Source organism: Xenopus tropicalis, chromosome 3 (genome assembly GCF_000004195.4).
Source record: "Xenopus tropicalis strain Nigerian chromosome 3, UCB_Xtro_10.0, whole genome shotgun sequence".
In the NCBI taxonomy this organism is placed as follows: Eukaryota; Metazoa; Chordata; class Amphibia; order Anura; family Pipidae; genus Xenopus; species Xenopus tropicalis.
In genome coordinates, this window is record NC_030679.2 from 38,207,758 (window position 1) to 38,226,995 (window position 19,238).

At 39.3% G+C, this 19,238-nt stretch overlaps 1 protein-coding gene across 3 annotated transcripts in view; it reads left to right on the forward strand.

The window, feature by feature from the left end:
- The window catches only part of arhgap26 (Rho GTPase activating protein 26), a 278,476-nt gene that overhangs the window by 84,361 nt on the left and 174,877 nt on the right, over positions 1-19,238 (forward strand). For all 3 annotated transcript variants that reach the window (XM_012958569.2, NM_001126773.2, XM_031897634.1), the window contains 2 exon segments: positions 3,252-3,346; positions 8,977-9,055. In XM_012958569.2, coding sequence (XP_012814023.2) covers positions 3,252-3,346; positions 8,977-9,055 — 174 coding nt within the window.

A 19,238-nucleotide genomic window follows, 5' to 3' on the forward strand; every position in this document is an offset into this window, starting at 1 on the left:
ATGGACCAGCACAAGCAGGAGTTAAAGGTGGCTACAGTAGAGGCTCAGCCCCTGGTGATGTCTATGAATCGCAGCAGTCATTGCATGTAAGGGATTTGCAAGTACTAAATATCACTGCTTTACTATACCTACCATTACTTTGTCCCACACATTTTGGTGCCCTAAAATGAGGGGGGGCTATGTATAACAAGTATTGTAATTTCTACATGTGAAACTGAAATGTATGCAAATAACTTTAAATTAAAATCTTGAATGTGCACTTTGATCGTGTCTGAATTGTTTGATTTAAAATTTTACACTGAGGAGGCAGAGTGGAAAATCAAAGAAAAATGTGTCTTTGTCCTAAGCATTATGGGGGGGCACTGTACAAAGAGCTGCACTGTACATAGCATACATAGAGCTGCAGTATGTAAGCATTTGTACAGCAGCCCTGTGCAGTATTCTCCATCATTACACAAAAAATGCTGTAGGGTTTTCTTATACTTTAAAGTCTGGCTTTTACCTAGACTTTTCTTAAAACGCGTTAGCAGAGTTTATTAGCAAATCTGCTTTCAACATATCTGTTTCCAGGAAGGGAAATCAAATGAATATTAAGCAGTTTTGCAGGTTGCTATCTCTGGCTTTCATTTTTTTGTGCTTTGAGTTTAAAAATATTTAATTCTATTCTGATGTAAGAATGACATCACTGATTGTGGTTATTTGCATATTTGGCTCCATCTTGGTAGCCGTGCCTATTAATATGTGCTTTTGTTCACTCTGTAACTTAGTGTTCTTGACAGAGGCTCCCCTGGGGAGCTGAAACGTTGAAGTATTTTTCAAAATGTCGTTAAGACTATCAAAGGCATCTAACACTTTTTAAAAAATATTCTCTGTCAGTCTGGCAGAGTGTCTCACACCTGCCATGTCTATAATGTTTCCTTTGTCCACCTCTGGGGTTTAACTGCTGCCTGTCAGGCCAACAATATATGGCACAAGAATTGTCTAACTTATTGGGAAGTGCAGATTTTGTTTACTTTAAGGGGCTGATTTACTAATCCACGAATCCGAATCCGAATGAGAAAAATTCGGATTGGAAAACGAACATTTTGCAACTTTTTTGTATTTTTTGCAATTTTTTCGTCGCCTTTACGACTTTTCCGTAAATTGTTGCGACTTTTTCGTAACCGTTACGACTTTCGTGAATTGTCACGACTTTTTCATTGCCATTATGACTTTCGTGAATTGTCGCGACTTTTTCATTGCCATTATGACTTTCGTGAGTTGTCGCAACTTTTTCATAGCCATTACGACTTTCGCGAATTGTTGCAACTTTTGTATTGAGAGCTCGAAAAAGTCGCGACAATTCGCGAAAAAGTCGCAAAGTACCGATCATTATGAAAAAAACGCATTCGGACGCTTTTCGGACGTTCGTGGATTAGTAAACGTGCCCCTTAGTGTTTGACTGAATAGAGTTGTGGAGTATTCTAATTCATAGACATCTGGTGTATTAAAGAGTTTCCCCACTTGTAGACTAACCCCCATGTAGACTAACCCCCATATGTAAATAAAGGCACTAAGTTTGCACAGGAGCAGTAACCAATTCCAACCAATAAGATGTTGCTTTTAACCAAGTGACCAGTTAATTCTACCTTTTGATTAGTTGCTATGGGTTACTGCTGCTGGGCAAACTTACTGCCTATTACTACTTTTACTTGCGACCTCTGTGATTAGGAATTACACTCTCCATATCTAGCAAAAGGCACTATGTTTGCCCAGGTGCAGTAACCCATAATAACCAATGAGATGTATGCTTTTAAACAGGTTACAAAGTGATATTACTTGCTGATTGACTGCTATAGGTGTCTAGACCTTAAGCAAATTTTACAGCTTTTTATTACATAACCCTTTCTTGAAGGGCACCTATCACCCCTATATTGTTTCCCCCCACCAGAGGTGCGGGCTAATAGAGCGTGTACGCCAACCAACATGGCTGCCCACACCAGGAGCTCCCTCCCTGAGACATCACTATGGTCAACTTACTTCCATGATTATGATTAGCCTACAGGAAAGTGCTTTATATATTTTGTTTTCACCTTTTAAAGGAAGCTGAAATGCACTATATTTGTTCTGTTCTTTGCTAGATGGCAGCAGATACTGTAAAATATATTACCATGGCAGGTAAAATTATAGTAAAGGTATTGGATACCTTATCTGGATAACCGTAATCCAGAAAGCTCTGAATTATGGGAAGGCTTCCTCCTATAATCCGTTTTAAGCAAATAATTCCAATTTTTAAAAATGATTTCCTTTTTCTCTGTAATAATAAAACAATAGCTTGTACTTGATGGTAACTAAGTGACATGAATACATATTGGTGGCAAAACAGCCCTATTAGGTTTATTTAGATTTTTTTAGTAGACTTTTTAGCTTGGAGATCCAAATTACAGAAAGATCCCTTATCTGCAAAACCCCAGGATATGAGCATTCTGTATTAAAGGTCCTATACCTGTATGTCAGCTTGAAAGTGTTAGTTGGGAGAGGCGTTACAATGAACTTTCTCCTCAGTACAAAGTACCCCAGCAATGAAATAGGTTACATGTGCCTATTCTATATCTAGCTGTTGGTGGCGCTGTTCATTTACAGATGTCTTAGTCACTGATAACTATAAGAGCACCAAAAGTAAAAATAAGAATGAGCCCTGTTCTGCCTCCATGTATTGCTCTATTGCATAACCCATGCTTCCCGAGTGGGCACAATCACTCCCAACCATATTTATAAAGTTATGATGTTTTTAAAGCCATGGGACACTGTCAAAATTATTTGTAGTTATGAAGTTTTGTTCAATCATTTTATGTGTAGCGAATGATTATGTATGTACGTATGTACGTATATCTTTATTTATAAAGCGCTACTTATGTACACAGCGCTGTACAGTAGAATACATTAATACAAACAGGGGGTTATTAAGATAATAATAGATAAATACACAGTATAGCAATAAATACAAATAAATAAATACAAGATACAGTTCCTGTAAGTTAAGAGTCAGAAACACAAGAAGATGGAGGCCCCTGCCCCATAGAGCTTACAATCTAGATGGGAGGGTAACTTATAGACACAAATAGGCAAAGTGAGTGTAAAATTCTGGTGAAATAGACAGTATTAGCTTGGATACGAGTGTGTACATTAAGAGTGTAATAGTGGATCTTGGTTACTTGATTATCAGAAGTAAAGTTTATACAGCTCACATATATTGTTCTGCTCTCTGTCAGGGAGAGGAAGAAATCATTCACTTGAAATCCTGCATTAGGCGAAAAACAGAATCGATTGAGAAGAGGTTTTGCTTCGATGTAGAAGGTGTTGATCGGTGAGTGTTCTCCTTATGTTCTAGGTTGTTTTTATGAAGCACTGTGTGATAATAGCTTTCATTTAATGGATTACATTGTATGTTCCTCAGCCCATATTACTGACCCCCCTGTTCTTTATAAACAATAGGTGCCATGTGTCTTCTGTTTTAGGTGGGGAATCTTTTTCTTTCATCAATGTGTAGGTCTGATGTTATCTAAATGTTATCTGGAAAGTATATCTAATCGGAGCAGAGGGCTCATAACACTGATGTTTCAATAAATAACGCAAATACACTTTACTTTCATTGTGTAGCTTTAATCTGCCTTTCTATTTATCATTGTGTCCTTCAGTATTTACATATGTTATCAAACCATCAATACAGTCTATAAAATTATCTTTAATGATGCAACAACTCCAGCTTGCTACAGGCTCATATAAATAGAATGTTCTTTTTTCTTCAGGCACAATTTTTTTTATTTTAAATACTGTTAAAATGTATTTTTCCCCTTGGCTATGTGGTTTCTAGAAGTGTTAATCTCTTCTTTGCCCGTGCCAGTAATGCACTCTGTATTTCTCAGAGATGTAAGATGCATAGAGGCCTTCTTATGGTCCCCTTATATTGTAGATGTTTATTATTTTTGCTATAGCAAAATATCAATTTGGTATTTGACAAATAGGAAGAGTATTGGTTCTTTTTATATGGAGAAGTACAGCACTGTGCAAACGTCTTCTCTCATTTTACTGAATAATAAATGCTACATTGAGACTTTGAGACTTTATTCTCTTAAAATATTTTTATACTGATGCTCTAAATCACAGCACTTGTTTTATAAAGGGGGAGTCTCACATCGGCAGAGCAATACAAAGTGCATGTATGTAAAAGGAGCCTGTGTATTAAATGAAGTTAAGGCATCTGTTTTCTATAACTCATCATCATATACAGTATAGTCATCCTGTTTGGTGGACATATACCAGTCCCTTCCTGTGATGTTACCCTAGGGTCAGGGGTGGGAAATCAGTTATTTGCTGTGTGTCCTAGGTAGGTCCTGAACCTAATGTCACCAGATGGGGAAGGTAGAGAACCTGCAGCTGCATTTATGAAAAAAGCAGAGGGTACAATAGTGAAAGAGAATTCCATAAGAGTATGCAAATTGAAGGCAAATATTAAATATATTAAAGTATCTTTAAATACATTGTTTACGCAGGGGGCCAAATACTAAAGGTCGGATTTTTTTTCTTTTCTGATTTGGATTTTTTAGCGCTAAAAGCCACAGGAAAAAAAGCTTTTTTGAGATTTACTTTGCAACAAAGCGGTTAAAAATCTGATTTCGACAATTTGCCAGCTAAAACGTGCCAAGATCATGTAGAAGTCAATGGCAGATGTCCCTTCCTTTCTCTTCCCCAGACGATCCTTCTTGGCTTCGAAACTTTAGGTTTTCGGATTTTTGATGCTGGTTTTTTGTATGACAATTCGAAAAGGTAGAGGTTTTGGTGTAACAATTCGAAAAAGTTGCAGTTTTGGGACTTTTCTGGGACTTTTTTTTTTTTAGTTCATACTTGATAATAAACATAAGCCAATAGAAAGTGTGACTTCTGCTTAACAAAAGGACATTAAAGGAACAGTAACATCAAAAAATTAAAGTGTTTTAAAGTAATTAAAATATAATGTGCTGTTGCTCTGCAAAAAACTGGTGTTTTTGCTACAGAAAAGCTACTATATAAATAAGCTGCTGTGTAGCCATGGGGGCAGCCATTCAAGCTGGAAAAAAGGAGAAAAGGCACAGGTTACATAGCAGATAACAAGTAGATAAGCCCCATATAATGGGGGTTTATCTGTTATCTGCTATGTGCCTGTGCCTTTTCTCCTTTGAATGGCTGCCCCCATGGCTACACAGCAGCTTACTTATATAAACTATAGTAGTCTTTCTGAGGCAAACACACCAGTTGTAGCAATGCAGGGCAACAGTACATTATATTATTACTTTTATACGCTTTCATTTTTTGGTGTTACTGTTCCTTTAACAAGATTGAAAACCAAATGTTATCTCAGTTAAAGGCTTACCTGTCATAGATCATAAAATCCATGGTGCTGGCTCACAGTGTTGCTTTTATGTTTCAGGCCGGTACACAGACTTACCTTACAGATTAGGGTCCCGATTGCTGCAAACCAGCAAAATCCACTACTTTCCTGCACCACCGCACACAAATCTGTATGGTCCTAATTCTGAAAAACCCATAAATGCACAGGAATTCCCAAATCCATAAAGCCTCATTAATGCTGTGCTGAACCTGCTCTCTGTAGGAAGAAAGCCAAGCACATGTACTGCTGCTTATACATGGACTAATAGTGGCTGTGATTGGTTGCCTAGGTACTGGCCTCAGTATTATGTCATGAAATTACATTCTCTTTTATTTATTTACTGGTTTAGACACTTTGGACACTGTGGACAATAGATTTTTGGCATTAACATGGATATTTGTCCTTGATAAATACACTTTTAAAAGAAAACCCAATGGCAAGTCCTTTTTCCCCCTCATTTTCAATTGCTTATCCCGCTTTTAAGACCCAATCCATTCGGATATCTTAACTGATACTCTTCTTTGTGCTAGACCCTATCACACATGTCAGTCCTGAGACATACAGAACAGTAAATTTATTAAAAAAAAAAAGAAAAGAAAATGACCTATTTTGTGAATGACTATTCAGTGAGAAGCAATCCGGAATACTCTACTGTCTCTGGTATTCACATGGCATAACTAAAGCCACTGTATTCTACCTCTCCAGAACCCTACCTGGTTCAGCAATTTCTGAGCTATCAAGTGAACCCGATTAAAGCAAAAGTAACACTAAAAATTTTTAAGTAAAAAATCTATTCTACCCTGCCCCAATAATTGCCCTATCCTGCAAACCACTTAGTATTTTGAATGCTTTATTACAAAATACATGTTAAAACTTGGCTTCCGGTCATTTGAAGAAAGGCAATATGGCGATGCAGGGGAAGTATCAGGAGAAGCGTCCACTATGCGGCGATCGATTGACCGATCCTAGCCTGACTCCTTCCTATACAGAAACAAGGCTAGGCTCGATCAAACGATCGCCACATAGTGGCTGCTTCCCCTGCATCGCCGTATTGCCTTTTTTCAAATGACTGGAAGTTTTAACAAGTATTTTGTAATAAAGCATTCAAAATACTAAGTGGTTTGCAGGATAGGGCAGTTATTGGTGCAGGGTAGAATAGATTTTTTACTTAAAAATTTTTAGTGTTACTTTTTCTTTAAGTGGGAGTCTCGCCAAAATCCCACCCCTGGTCTCCCGATCACTGTAAATTGCTCCCGAATGCCCACTGTGCTCACGTGGTGGTCATTCTGTGATGTCACGCCCATTGTGTGCATGCGTGATAACATCACATTACACACGATAACGGTGGCGTGCTGCACATGCCATAACAATCCCCCAGGAGACAGTCTCCCGGGGTTGACAGCTCTGCAACCCAGCATATACATTATAATGCACAAGAGCCAAATATCATGTAAAAATTGGTGGTTTTTGATGACATTTGAGTCACATGACTCAAAGGCACCCTTTGCTCAATACCAAAACATGTCAGGTGACAGTGTAACCACTTTGCAGTTTCATGACCATATAAAGGAACAAGGCCGTAGGTACATTATTCCCTATACTATTATATATGCTGCAATATTATGGGCACCTCTCATATCACCTTGTAAATAGCATTAGAACCCCCTCCTCCCTTCCCTCTCTATTATCACATAGGCCTGTTCCTTTTTTGAATTCTGTGCTGGGGCAAAAGTAAACAATAAATACAAATAAGTATGTTTGTCTGTATTTGTTCTGCCTAGGCAATCCTCTGTATAACCATCTGCTGTATGCTATTTAGCTTTCATTTATATGCCTTCTATTTCTAGAGTAATTGGATTAGAAATCATGGCTCTTCCTCCCTCGTTATCACTTATCAGGCTTTTAATAAGGAAAAGGGAAACTCACTGCGAGGCTGTTGAAAGGCTGCACACTTCTGCTGTTTGTTGGACTTCCCCGCAGCGAGAAACCTGCTTTGAGAGCAATCAGATTCACTGTGTGTTTTATTTCTAAAGGCCTGGATAGTCACTTGGGCATTTCCATTTCTCTTGTGACTTCTATATCTGTAATTGGGAAACAGTAGTTTAATAACCTACTACACAGTTATAACATTGGAGTTGTAGGCATTGTTATTGAGCGGGGATATTCTGATAAGCATTATAGCTGTAGGATTGTCTGTTCTCTAACACCCTTTCATTTTATTCTTGGTCAGTAAGTTTCTTTAAAAAAAAAAAAAAGCCCTATTGGATACAGGGGTATCAAACCTGTTATCCAGAATTCTCTGGACTTGAAGGTTTTTCGGTTTTAAGGGTTTTTCCTGTAATATGGATCTCCATACCTTAAGTCTACTAAAAAATCATTTAAACATTAAATAACCCCAATAGGATTGTTTTGCCTCCAATAAGGATTAATTATACCTTTAGTTGGGATCAAGTACAAGCTACTTTTTTATTCTCACAGAGAAAAAGGGAATCGTTTTTACATTTTTTAATTATTTGATTAAAATGGAAATTTTAAACTTTCTTGATAACAGGATTCCAGATAACAGATCCAATACTTGTATTAAATTATTGATTTTCGGTTGTATGTAAGAGCCCATGGTGAAAGATAAAGCAGGTTGGAGTGTGTACTTAAAGGCCACTAAAACATCTTTTTATTCTTTTCTTTATGTGTTGTTGATTTTGCTGTCACTGAATGCTGGGATTTTAAGTTTATTATGGTCAAACTTATGGTTTCAGCCTTGCCTCAGCTGCCGTTGTCTCAGGCCGGTGGCCTACACCCTTCCTTGTCACCTCCCCTGGCCTAACTCTAGTGTTGTCATCTCCTAAAAAAGAGCCAGCGGGGGTGCCATCTAGTGACCCAGGGTGGATGGCCAGCTGTAATGGAACAATATATGTATAACCTAAGCAGAAGCCTGTTCATAGTCTGTACAGAATGATCCCATAATAATAATAGCTTTACTGAGTACAGTTCCACAGCTGCACTATAGAGTTTCTTTAAATTGCATTAATACTCTCAGTGGAACAATGCAAAGGGATACACGTGAGTTCATTTAACTGGTAAAATCATATAAATATCATACACAATGGAGTTTCTCTTTTTCCTGATCCCAATATCAGTTTGTCACTTTAACAGGAACAAAAAAGCTGCTCTTTATTTAGATGGAGACAAATATAATAGTCTGAGGCTGCTTGTTGCAAGCGCTTTGTCTTGTTAAGCTGTCACACGGGCCTGTATTATTATGATTTCCCAAGGGATGACAGCGCTTATGTCCACAGTGCTGCATGTTGGCAGTCGGAGCTCTTCATCCTCCCACAACCCCAACTGGCTGGTTCTTTTTGCTAATGGCAAATGAGGAGATAAAATGCAAAACATGTTTTGTGCATTCTTGGCAAACGATTTGGCAGGTGGGAATCAGTATCCTCATTTGTTAGTGAACTAGTCTGAATCAGTTCCGATCCCCATCAGTGGCCTGTCCGCCTCATAATTATGTTCTTCTAGTTCTACAAATACATTGCACTAAACTTTCCCTGTTCTCCCCCTTCCTTTAGGCCTACAGTTCTAACCATGCAGGCCCTGTCAGAAGAGGATAGAAAGCTATGGATGGAAGCAATGGATGGACGGGAGCCAGTAAGTAAATATGAACACCACATGACTGAAGGTTTGCTTTTGGCCTTACGATAAAACTGCTCCATGGTTCATACTGTGATATGTATTAGACTGTAGAAAAATGGAATGGATTCCATTGGGCCCAACTGTGCAAACTGTTCCTTAGCAGGGATTCAATAGGCCCTGATTTTTTTTAAGTACACAGAGGCCCAAACAGCCCCTCCACAAGCCCAATAAATAGTGACAAAAGCCCATCTGGCATTTGCCAGAATCCACAGATTGCCAGTCCAAGCCTGCCTAGCAGTCATTGTTACTTATTTAAAATTTATAGAGTAGTCCTCCATGAGTGCCTTTAACAGTACTGGCACTCAGCAGTGTGTTGTGGGGACAGCTGAAATCTTTACATTAGATAGCAACACTATACATAACATGCATTGCCATTATTTCCTATCAATCCAAGCAGTGCTTTTTCACACGACTGGAAAACCCTGAAATATATATATATATATATATATATATATATATATATGCAAAGAAAAAATGAGCCGCACTCACAGGGCTTAATGTGAAAAAATAAAGGAAAATTTATTAAAGCATAGAGCTAACGTTTCGGCTGTTTCCACAGCCTTTTTAAAAAAAAAAAAAATATATATATATATATATATATAGCAAAAAAAGGGAAAGTTGTGCTCAACCACTAAATTTTAAACCATTAGGCGGGGGTGCAATGAGGTTGTGACCACGAAATACATAGAAACAACAACAAGAGATCCTCTGCACTCACCCATTATCAATATATAGAACATTAAGACATTCGGTGCATTTAAGCTACTAAGAAATGCCCTTCCCTTTAAGCAAAACAGGGATTGTTTGTCCATATATTGCAATATACTTCAAGCTGGCCAACTGCGTCAAAGTCATCCCTTTTGACCAGTTCCTACACTGACTTATGCGATTCATTAAGAATTCTACTGCTTCAATATACATTTAGCCAAGGGACTAAGTTTTACCTGCAACTTTCTTGCTTTCAAGGTTAAAACCCCCATATGGTTGCCCTTTTATTGGCTCCATATATATATGGATATATATATACAGGTATCGGACCCCTTATCCGGAAACCCCTTATCCAGAAAGCTCCGAATTACGGAATGCCTGTCTCCCATAGACTCCATTTTAATCAAATAATTCAGAATTTTAAAACTGATTTCCTTTTTCTATGTAGAAATAAAACAGAACCTTGTAATTGATCCCAACTAAGATATAATTAATCCTTATTGGATGCAAAACAATCCTATTGGGTTTAATTAATGTTTTATTGATTTTTTAGTAGATTTAAGGTATTAAGATCCAAATTACGGAAAGACCCCTTATCCGGAATACCCTTGGTCCCGAGCATTCTGGATAATGGGTCCTATACCTGTATACTGATTCATGGAATAATCATTAGAGTGCTTTAAGGGAGTAATATGGAGAAATTTCTTTTAAACCCACCTCAGTACACTAGAGGCCCACATATTCATTACTATTATTCAATAATGCCTTTCAGTGACACTTAGCTAATGATAAATAGCACTAAATTCAGGTTAACTTTTCGTTCTTGCTTGCAAACGATTGTACTATAGATTATTCTGCCGTGCCGCAGTGTGCTGTCCACTAGATGGCGTGCTGGGTTTAGGAACTTTCCACAAGTTTGTAGGGTTTTACGGAACCCAGTGATTAGAATTTGCATTTCCTGTTCAGTTCTGCCTCATAAGATCCTGAAGTGCTTTAAGTCTAAGGCGCTTAGAGATATTTTAGATTTTTTTTTTTTTTTGCTCACTAAACTGTTCCCACCCACTTGGAAAGACTTCTCCTTGTTTTTTCCTTGCCTGTCCCTTGCTGCTTTGTGTTTAGGAAAAAGCTACATACTGAATTCCAAGCACAATGAAAGGGAGTAAAGGCCACATGTACAGTCTCTGAACATTTCTGCTGCTCACAATCAAGGAGTTTGGCCCTGCATTGTCCTCATAGACACATTCTGTGTACCAGCCATTGTGCCAGGGAAGAGGGCACAAATCTAAGGTGACCCTCAGTGTAAAAATTTGGACGGGTGATAAGCAAATGAATTTCAGACATGAGCTTCTGAGCCTTCTCCATCTGTTTAAAGGGGAAATCGAAAGGCTTCTCCACATGGGGTGCAATACTGACATGCTAATGATGTTTCCATAGAAATTACTGGGGCTATACTGAAATAAATTGAACTTAAAAAAAAAAAAAAAAAAAGATTTTCCTGTTGTCTGAGGGATTTGCTTTCCCTACTTGAAATTATTAATTCTTTCTAATATAAGATAACAAAGCGCAACAGGAGAATTTGGCAAACATACAGAAATCTTACCAAAGTCTTTTAAATTGTATGTACAACATGGTATCACTGAATCCTTCCATGCCCAATATCCGGGCACACTCTTATATTTCTGAGTTCTCCTATTAAAGGAACAGTAACACCAAAAAATTAAAGTGTTTTAAAGTACAGGTAATTAAAATTTAATGTACAGTTGCCCTGCGCTGGTAAAACTGGTAAGTTTGCAACAGAAACGCTACTATAGTTTATATAAATGAGCTGCTATGTCAACACGGGGGCAGCCATTGAAGCTGGGAAAAAGGAGAAAAGGCACATAGCATATAACAGATAAGTTTTGTAGAATATAATGGGGTTTTATCTGTTATCTGCTAAGTAACCTGTGCCTTTTCTCCTGTAAATGGCTGCCCCCGTGGCTACACAGAAGCTTTATTATATAAACTATAGTAGTCTTTCTAAGGAAAACACACCAGTTGTACCAGTACAGGGCAGCATTACATTATATAGTAATTACTTTTATACACTTTCATTTTTTGGTGTTACTGTCCCTTTAACCTGCTTCTTGGTGCTATACAAATGTTCCCTTTGCTGATGATCTTGCTCTCCCAGGTAATCTTGTAGCTGCAGTGAACTGTGCCTTGTACATTTGTAATTACTTATAGTTACAGTTGCATTCCAAAAAATAATCACATAGCGGATCATGTAATTCTGTAAGCGAAAACTCCTCCTGTTCTGAAGTGGCAGAGATCTGTCTTGTCTGTGAAAGTAGGCACATATAATGCTGTACATTCCAGGATGGCACGCTGTTTACAGTATTACATTGCAGACTGACAGTGTCCCCATATCCATATGCACCATGCAGATAATGTAAATGTCTTTTATCCTATTAGCATGGCTGCTACCTGGGGCAAATCTCTTATTGGGCACCCCCCCGCTGCAGCCCCAAGAAATGCATAAGGCTTTCCTCAAGCAGGTGAATGTGAATAGTAAGTGCTATTTCTTTATTCTCTGTAGAAGAGAATAAAGAAATTATAAAGTCAACATGAGGTTCAGGTACACATATAAATCATAATCACGGATAACAAGTTTTTGTTTTGTTTTTTTATTAAAATGGTCCCTGAGGAATATAGTTTCTAATAGAAAGTAAAAGTAAGGAATCAACTACAAATGGTTATGTTGGAGAGCTTTTTCAGCTGACTAAAATCAGGGTCCTGCCATTTCTGTTTGGCTTTAAAGGGGAATTCACTTTAAAATATACTGCACTTAAATTTTAGTACGGGTATGGGATCCGTTATCCAGAAATCCATTATCCAGAAGGCTCTTAATTACAGGAAGACCATCTCCCATAGGCTCCATTTTAATCAAATAACTCAAAATTTAAAAACATATTTCCTATAATAATAAAACAGTACCTGGTTTTTTTTTTTTGTAGATTTATGGAAATTACAGAAAGACCTCTTATCTTGAAAACCCCAGATCATGAACATTCTGGATAACAGGTCCCATACCTGTATAATATAGTCTGTGCAATTAATACGACAATATACACTACAAGTGGTCTGCATTTTTTTCTCATTATTTAAGCCTTTGTTGTAAAACACTCCAGTGGAACTTCTATGGTTGTGTGCTTTGTTAGGGTCCCTCTTACCCTTACAGTTAGATAATAACTAGGAAAGGAAATGACAATAACAAAAACGTATGTAATGTAATTGCCTGTGTATTGTCATTCATGTTCTAATCTGCTGAGCAAGTTTATGGTATCTTCAGTGATTTTTATCTTGTATGGATGATCAGTTAGTAGTCCAAAACATGAAACCATATAAGAATGCATCTTTTATATGCTGTATGTGTGTGCAGAGAAAAATCTTTCCACCTGGGACTGTTTTTTCCTTTTGTTCCGCATGTCGTGTAATATTCTACTAGTTGGTTTCACATTTGGGTGACAATGGAAGTTCTAAGTCCACCTTGTGGAACCTTTGCTCTGTGTCTGCCTAGTTGCAAAACAAATACATAAAGTGAGAGGGGTTGAAAAAATACAAAAATCAACCTTACCTGCTTGCATAGTAACTGTCTAGACAAAATTAACTAGCTAAAGAGAGGGTTTACTGGTCCTTTTTATCTATATACATTGGTTCAAAAAACAATTCATGTGTGGGGATCAGCCAATCATTGCAGAGGGGTATAGTTGTAACTATGTATGTGTTTATTGAAAATAATGAGACACAATTCACATATTTAACCTAAAAACAAGGTCCAGCACTTCATTATAAGTGGAATATAAGTTAAAATGAAACAAAATAAAAATAACTGTTCAGGTGAGTTCATTCATTATTGCTACAGTATCAGTGTTGCTTGTCTTTGTGATGTTATGAATTATAACGTATAGAAACATTAGGGTTGCCAACCCACCCCTTTAATACAGGCCACAGATTAAATCCACATCCTGCATGGCTGGTTAGCTATTCATTTAATTGCATGCTGCAGACTGAACTGATTTACATGCAGCATACATCTAAATGAATTGTTCATTAGCCATGAAGTATGTGAATTCAATAAGTAGCTGGTATTAAAGTGGTGAGGTGGCAACCCTACCCATTAGTAGACCCATGTTGACTTGACTGGGACTCACCTGTGCATGAACTACTTTAAAAAGCAATCCAAACCAGCCAGAATGAATATGCTAAAGCAGGGATCCTCAAACTATGGCCCGCATCCTCACCTATTGTTACTGTCTGCCTCATCATGGTGACGTGATGTGAGTAGGGGGCAGGAAGCCGGAGGATGCAATGAGGAGCAGTGAGCCAGTGGGGCAACAGGGAGCAGGAGGACACAGGGGGAGCGGGGGAACAGGGAGCAGGAGGACACAGCGGGAGTGGGGGAACAGGGAGCAGGAGGACACAGGGGGAGCGGGGGAACAGGGAGCAGGTGGACACAGGGGGAGTGGGGGAACAGGGAGCAGGAGGACACAGGGGGAGCGGGGGAACAGGGAGCAGGAGGACGCAGCGGGAGCGGGGGAACAGGGAGCAGGAGGACATAGGGGGAGCGGGGGAACAGGGAGCAGGAGGACATAGGGGGAGCGGGGGAACAGGGAGCAGGAGGACACAGCGGGAGCAGGAGGACATAGGGGGAGCGGGGGAACAGGGAGCAGGAGGACACAGCGGGGGAACAGGGAGCAGGAGGACGCAGCGGGGGAACAGGGATCAGGAGGACGCAGCGAGAGCGGGGGAACAGGGAGCAGGAGGACGCAGTGGGAGTGGGGGAACAGGGAGCAGGAGGACATAGCAGGGAGCAGGCCATAGTTCGAGGATACGCAGTGGGGGGGGGGGGGTTCTGGCGTATTTTGAGGACTACAGTCCAGCTCCCAACAGTTTGAGGACCCCTGTGCTAAGGTGTCCAATCCACAACCTGCAGAATGCCACATGATACTGGAAGGGATTTCACTAAAATCTGGAAGTGCTGTCTTATCTGGGAAGATCACTGAGCATTGTAGGAAAATCCCCCTTTTTTCACGTATGCCTCTATAATTAAACAGCCCGCATCCTGCCCACCTACTGTTGCATGGAACCTGTGGACCACCTGCACGGTTCAAGGTTTTCCAACCAAATCCCAGCCACTTTGCTGGTATTCTTTGGGTATCCAGGTACCTGGCCCAGTGCAGGACTCCAGCTTGTAGCTCTAGTGGTCATGATTTTAAGTCCTTTGATGTTGCTGAAATGAAGGGCCACCTATCACCCTAAAATTGCGCTAAATAAACATGGCCACCCGCACTGGGAGATCCCCCCCCCAGTGAGGGTGGCCTAGCGGCGGCAGCAACAACTTTTTTTTTTTTTATTGTTTCCCTCAACCAGAGTGTGGGCTCTAATTGCCCTTTAAATCTGTCACTAAAGCGGCTTATTACAATGGCAAATGCCAGTGCTTATTGATGTGTTGGTAATGGGTTGCCACATACAAATATAGATGGGTGCAAAACATATTTATTTAGTTACTGGCAAAAGTTGGCCCAGCTCTGGCCATTAATTGATATGTGACACTAAATATGATTAAACAGCATGACCCGACTGCCTGCTATGAATGAGCAGTTGACAGAGGTTGGAGGTGCTGTTGGTGGTTAATTTTCTGTAAGCACCATTTGTAACGCTAAAGCCTGTGTGTATGTGCTGTGCGTAGGGCATGCCAATGTTTGAGTGCATTGTGCGTGCTAACTCTCTGTGGGCTGCACGGTGGTTACAGGCAGTTCCTGCCCAAGCCAAAGAGTTTCCTTCGCTATCAGAAATATTTCTCTCGAAGCCGTCTGCTTGCTGGAAGCTAAACCCCCCCGCCCAACTTGTGACAGTTTTAATCTGATTTCGGTGTAAAGGATACACGATTGAATTAGCAAGAGGTATAGATATCGCTGTTGGCGGTAACCGTGATCACATTATGGTATTTTTAGGGTCTGAGAGCTGCTCATCAGCTAAAATTAGGTTACAGTTGCTTGAGATTCCGTGCCTGCCTGATTTACAGTAAGTGCCAGCGGCGGCGGCAGCAGCAGATATCCGTGCATGTGTGGCACGCTCACAGGAGGGAGCCTGTTTTTTCTCTTCTTCATTTCTTCCACTGACTTGTTTTCTTACTTTCAGCAAGTATCACTGACATTGGTTCAAAAAACCTTCTTAAATGTAGTGGCTTTCTGAACCTTGTATCTGGATTTTGTGCTGCCAGCTTCTGCTGCTGCTGCACTGTATCAAAATGGAAACAGCCTGTGGAGTCTTAAATTTGCTTGATGCCATATGGGAAAAAAAATCATTTTTTCCAGACAAGTTGACCTTTAGTTACAGTAAATTATTGCTGGGTTTGCCTTGTGCACTGCCATCTACTTACTTCCCACCTTCCCTTACATTTTAATGTTTGAAGCATCCCTCTTGAAGACCAGGGCTGGCAGCTTCATATTTTTTTAGTTCTTTTTATTTTATATTTGTTACATACATTTATAAAATAGTTCTTATATAACAGAGCTGAGAGTCAAAGCCAGATGGCTGGCTGTTATCCCAGGCAACTTCTGCCTTTGGACTCTGTGAGAGTTTTCTTCTTAAATAGTGAAATGTGGGCTTGGTTCTAATTAGGGACCTGGGTTTGGAACACTTATTTTTTTGTGCTGATTAGCAGCCTAAGCCAGACAACTTGCACGGCGAGACTAATTAGTTTCCTTTATTGTTGAGGAATCCTGATGAGTTAAATAGTTTTAGATTAAAAATAAATCTACCTTTAACAAAATTTATACGGCAGGTCCCTTATCTGGAAACAGAGTAGCCAGAAAGCTCCATATTATGGGAAGACTATCTTCTATAGTGTCCAATATAAGCAAATTATTCCAATTTTTAAAAATTATATTTTTTTTCTCTGTAATAATAATACAGTACCTTATGATGATAACTAAGCTGCATGTTGGAGGCAAAACTGTCCTATTGGGTTTATTTTATGTTTAAATGATTTTAGCAGACTTAAGGTCCCTTTTCTGCAGAACCTCAAGTACCAAACATTCTGGATAATATATTCCATACCTGTATCAGGTAGGCTTTTTTTTTTTCTCTTTCTTAGAGAAAAATTCCAGCTTTCTACACCCTCTAGAGGTAAATGTCGTCGGTTAGAATACTTGAATCCATGACCCTGCCATGGGGTAGCATGAAAAGGCCCCCTGTTGTAAGCAACACAAGTAAATGGCAGCCAAAGTACCAGAGTAGACCTGGCTGAATGGATATTCTTGGCAACTCTCTATGGCTTGTAAATTTCAGTTAAGATCTACAGTGATCTGTAGCCTGTGGACTCTAAATTGTTTGACCAGTTGATTAGAAGTTCAGCTTGCTCCTGATGTGTTTTGTTCATGACTAAGTGCCATGTAGCATGAAACGCATCAGGCTTTTTATGGACATATGTAATACTTAATAAACTTATACTTTTTATTTGAATTGAACTGTTACATTAAAATCATTGAGTGTCTGCGCATTTTGGCTGATATGGGTTAATCCTCTCCCTTTGGCTGTAGGTTTGGGACTTGCCACCCAAACCTAACCAGTCTACATGGTTTATACATCTGTAGGATTACAGTTCTTCTTGACAAAGAATTAAAGCCTTATAACCTTATTGGTTTAACTGGGGCATTGCACATATAGAACCTGCAAACTTAAGTGGTGCACTTTGCCTATTCCAAAAAAGTGTTAAAAGGCCATATAGCTTATTACTCCACCATAAATCTCATATATATATATATATATCATATATTTAAGATATATATATCATATATATATAGAAGCAAGCAAATTACGGCACCCGCAGGAGTTTACACGAAAGGAGACCAAAAGGGTCAAACAGCCATAAAGTTTAAAAAAGAATCTTTTTAGGTTTTTATTGATCCAATGTTTCAGTTCCTTACTTGAACTTTTGTCAGGGAGACTTGCACAGTGCAAATGCAAACGCTTAAATGGGCAAAGTTGCCACTCCTGTGAGTGCCGTCATTTGCTTGCTTTTGTAGTTTACTTTTTTTTGCGCAGGCACCCAGGTACCAACCCCCATTGGATGGTGTGCTAGCTTTGTGTACTCTCTCTTTCTCAAAATATTATTTCCTTCTTTTGTTTGTATATAAATATTAAAGATATTTCACAACTTGCTCTTGTGTGACTCCATTAGGCACCTGTTTATTGTCGCTCATCCCACTGGTGACACACATAAGAGTATGCACACAATGTGGTCGGTGCAGAAATATGTCAAAATGTATGAAAGTCAGTGCTGACCTCAGGCTTATGACTGCAGAGCAGAATACATTTAACCTCTTTGTAGGTCTTGCTTCTGTTGGTAAACACTGCCGTGTGTTTGGGATTCAGTAAACCACTCAGATGTAAGATACCCACAAAAATAGCTTGTAGCAGTTATGTGCAGCATCACGTGCATTTGTTACAGTGACAGGATATGCTTCAGAAACAAGCAGCATCATGTTCCTTTACTGTACTCATTTTTAATGGACATTAGACCTTCATGGGTTTATATAATAAAAGGCACTAAGTTTGCCCAGGAGCAGTAAGCCACAGCAGGAAGCATTTTCTGGTCATTTGTTTAAAATCAAATGTCTTATTGGTTGCCATGGGTTACTGCTCCTAGGCAAATATAGTGCATTTTATTACATACGGGGCTAAATGTTTTTTCCATATTAAAGGGGGCAGTTCCTGCATAGTGGAAGCACACATATAAACCATTTATACGTTTTAGGCACACTTTTATAATAAGTACAGTTTCCTTTTAAGAAAACAATCCCAACCCTGACAGTCTAATCTCATAGCTTAAATCTTCCATCCCCTTAACCAGTTTAGTTGCAGTCTCTGCACTCTCTCCAGCTCATTAATATCCTTCTTAAGGACTGGAGCCCAGAACTGCACGGCATACTCAAGGTGAGGCCTTACCAGGGACCTATAAAGAGGCAAAATTATGTTTTCATCCCTTGAGTCAATGCCCTTTTTTATACAAGACAGCACTTTATTTGCCACAGAATGACACTGCCTGGAATTAGACAACTTGTTATCTACAAAAAACCCCAGATCCGTCTCAATTAAGGAAACCCCCAACACACTACCATTTAGTCTTGCATTCATATTATTCCTACCAAAGTGCATAACTTTGCACCTGTCCACATTGAACCTCATTTGCCAGTTTGCTGCCCAGTTTTCCAATTTTGTCAAATCATTCTGCAAAGCGGCAGCATCCTGCATGGAACTTATAGTTTTGCACAATTTAGTATCCTCTGCCATCCCAGAGCCGAGGTTCCTGCTCACCTAATAAAAGGCAATTAAATTAGTTATTATCCCTCAAAAAGTTAGCAGGGTTGCTGGTCTCATTAAG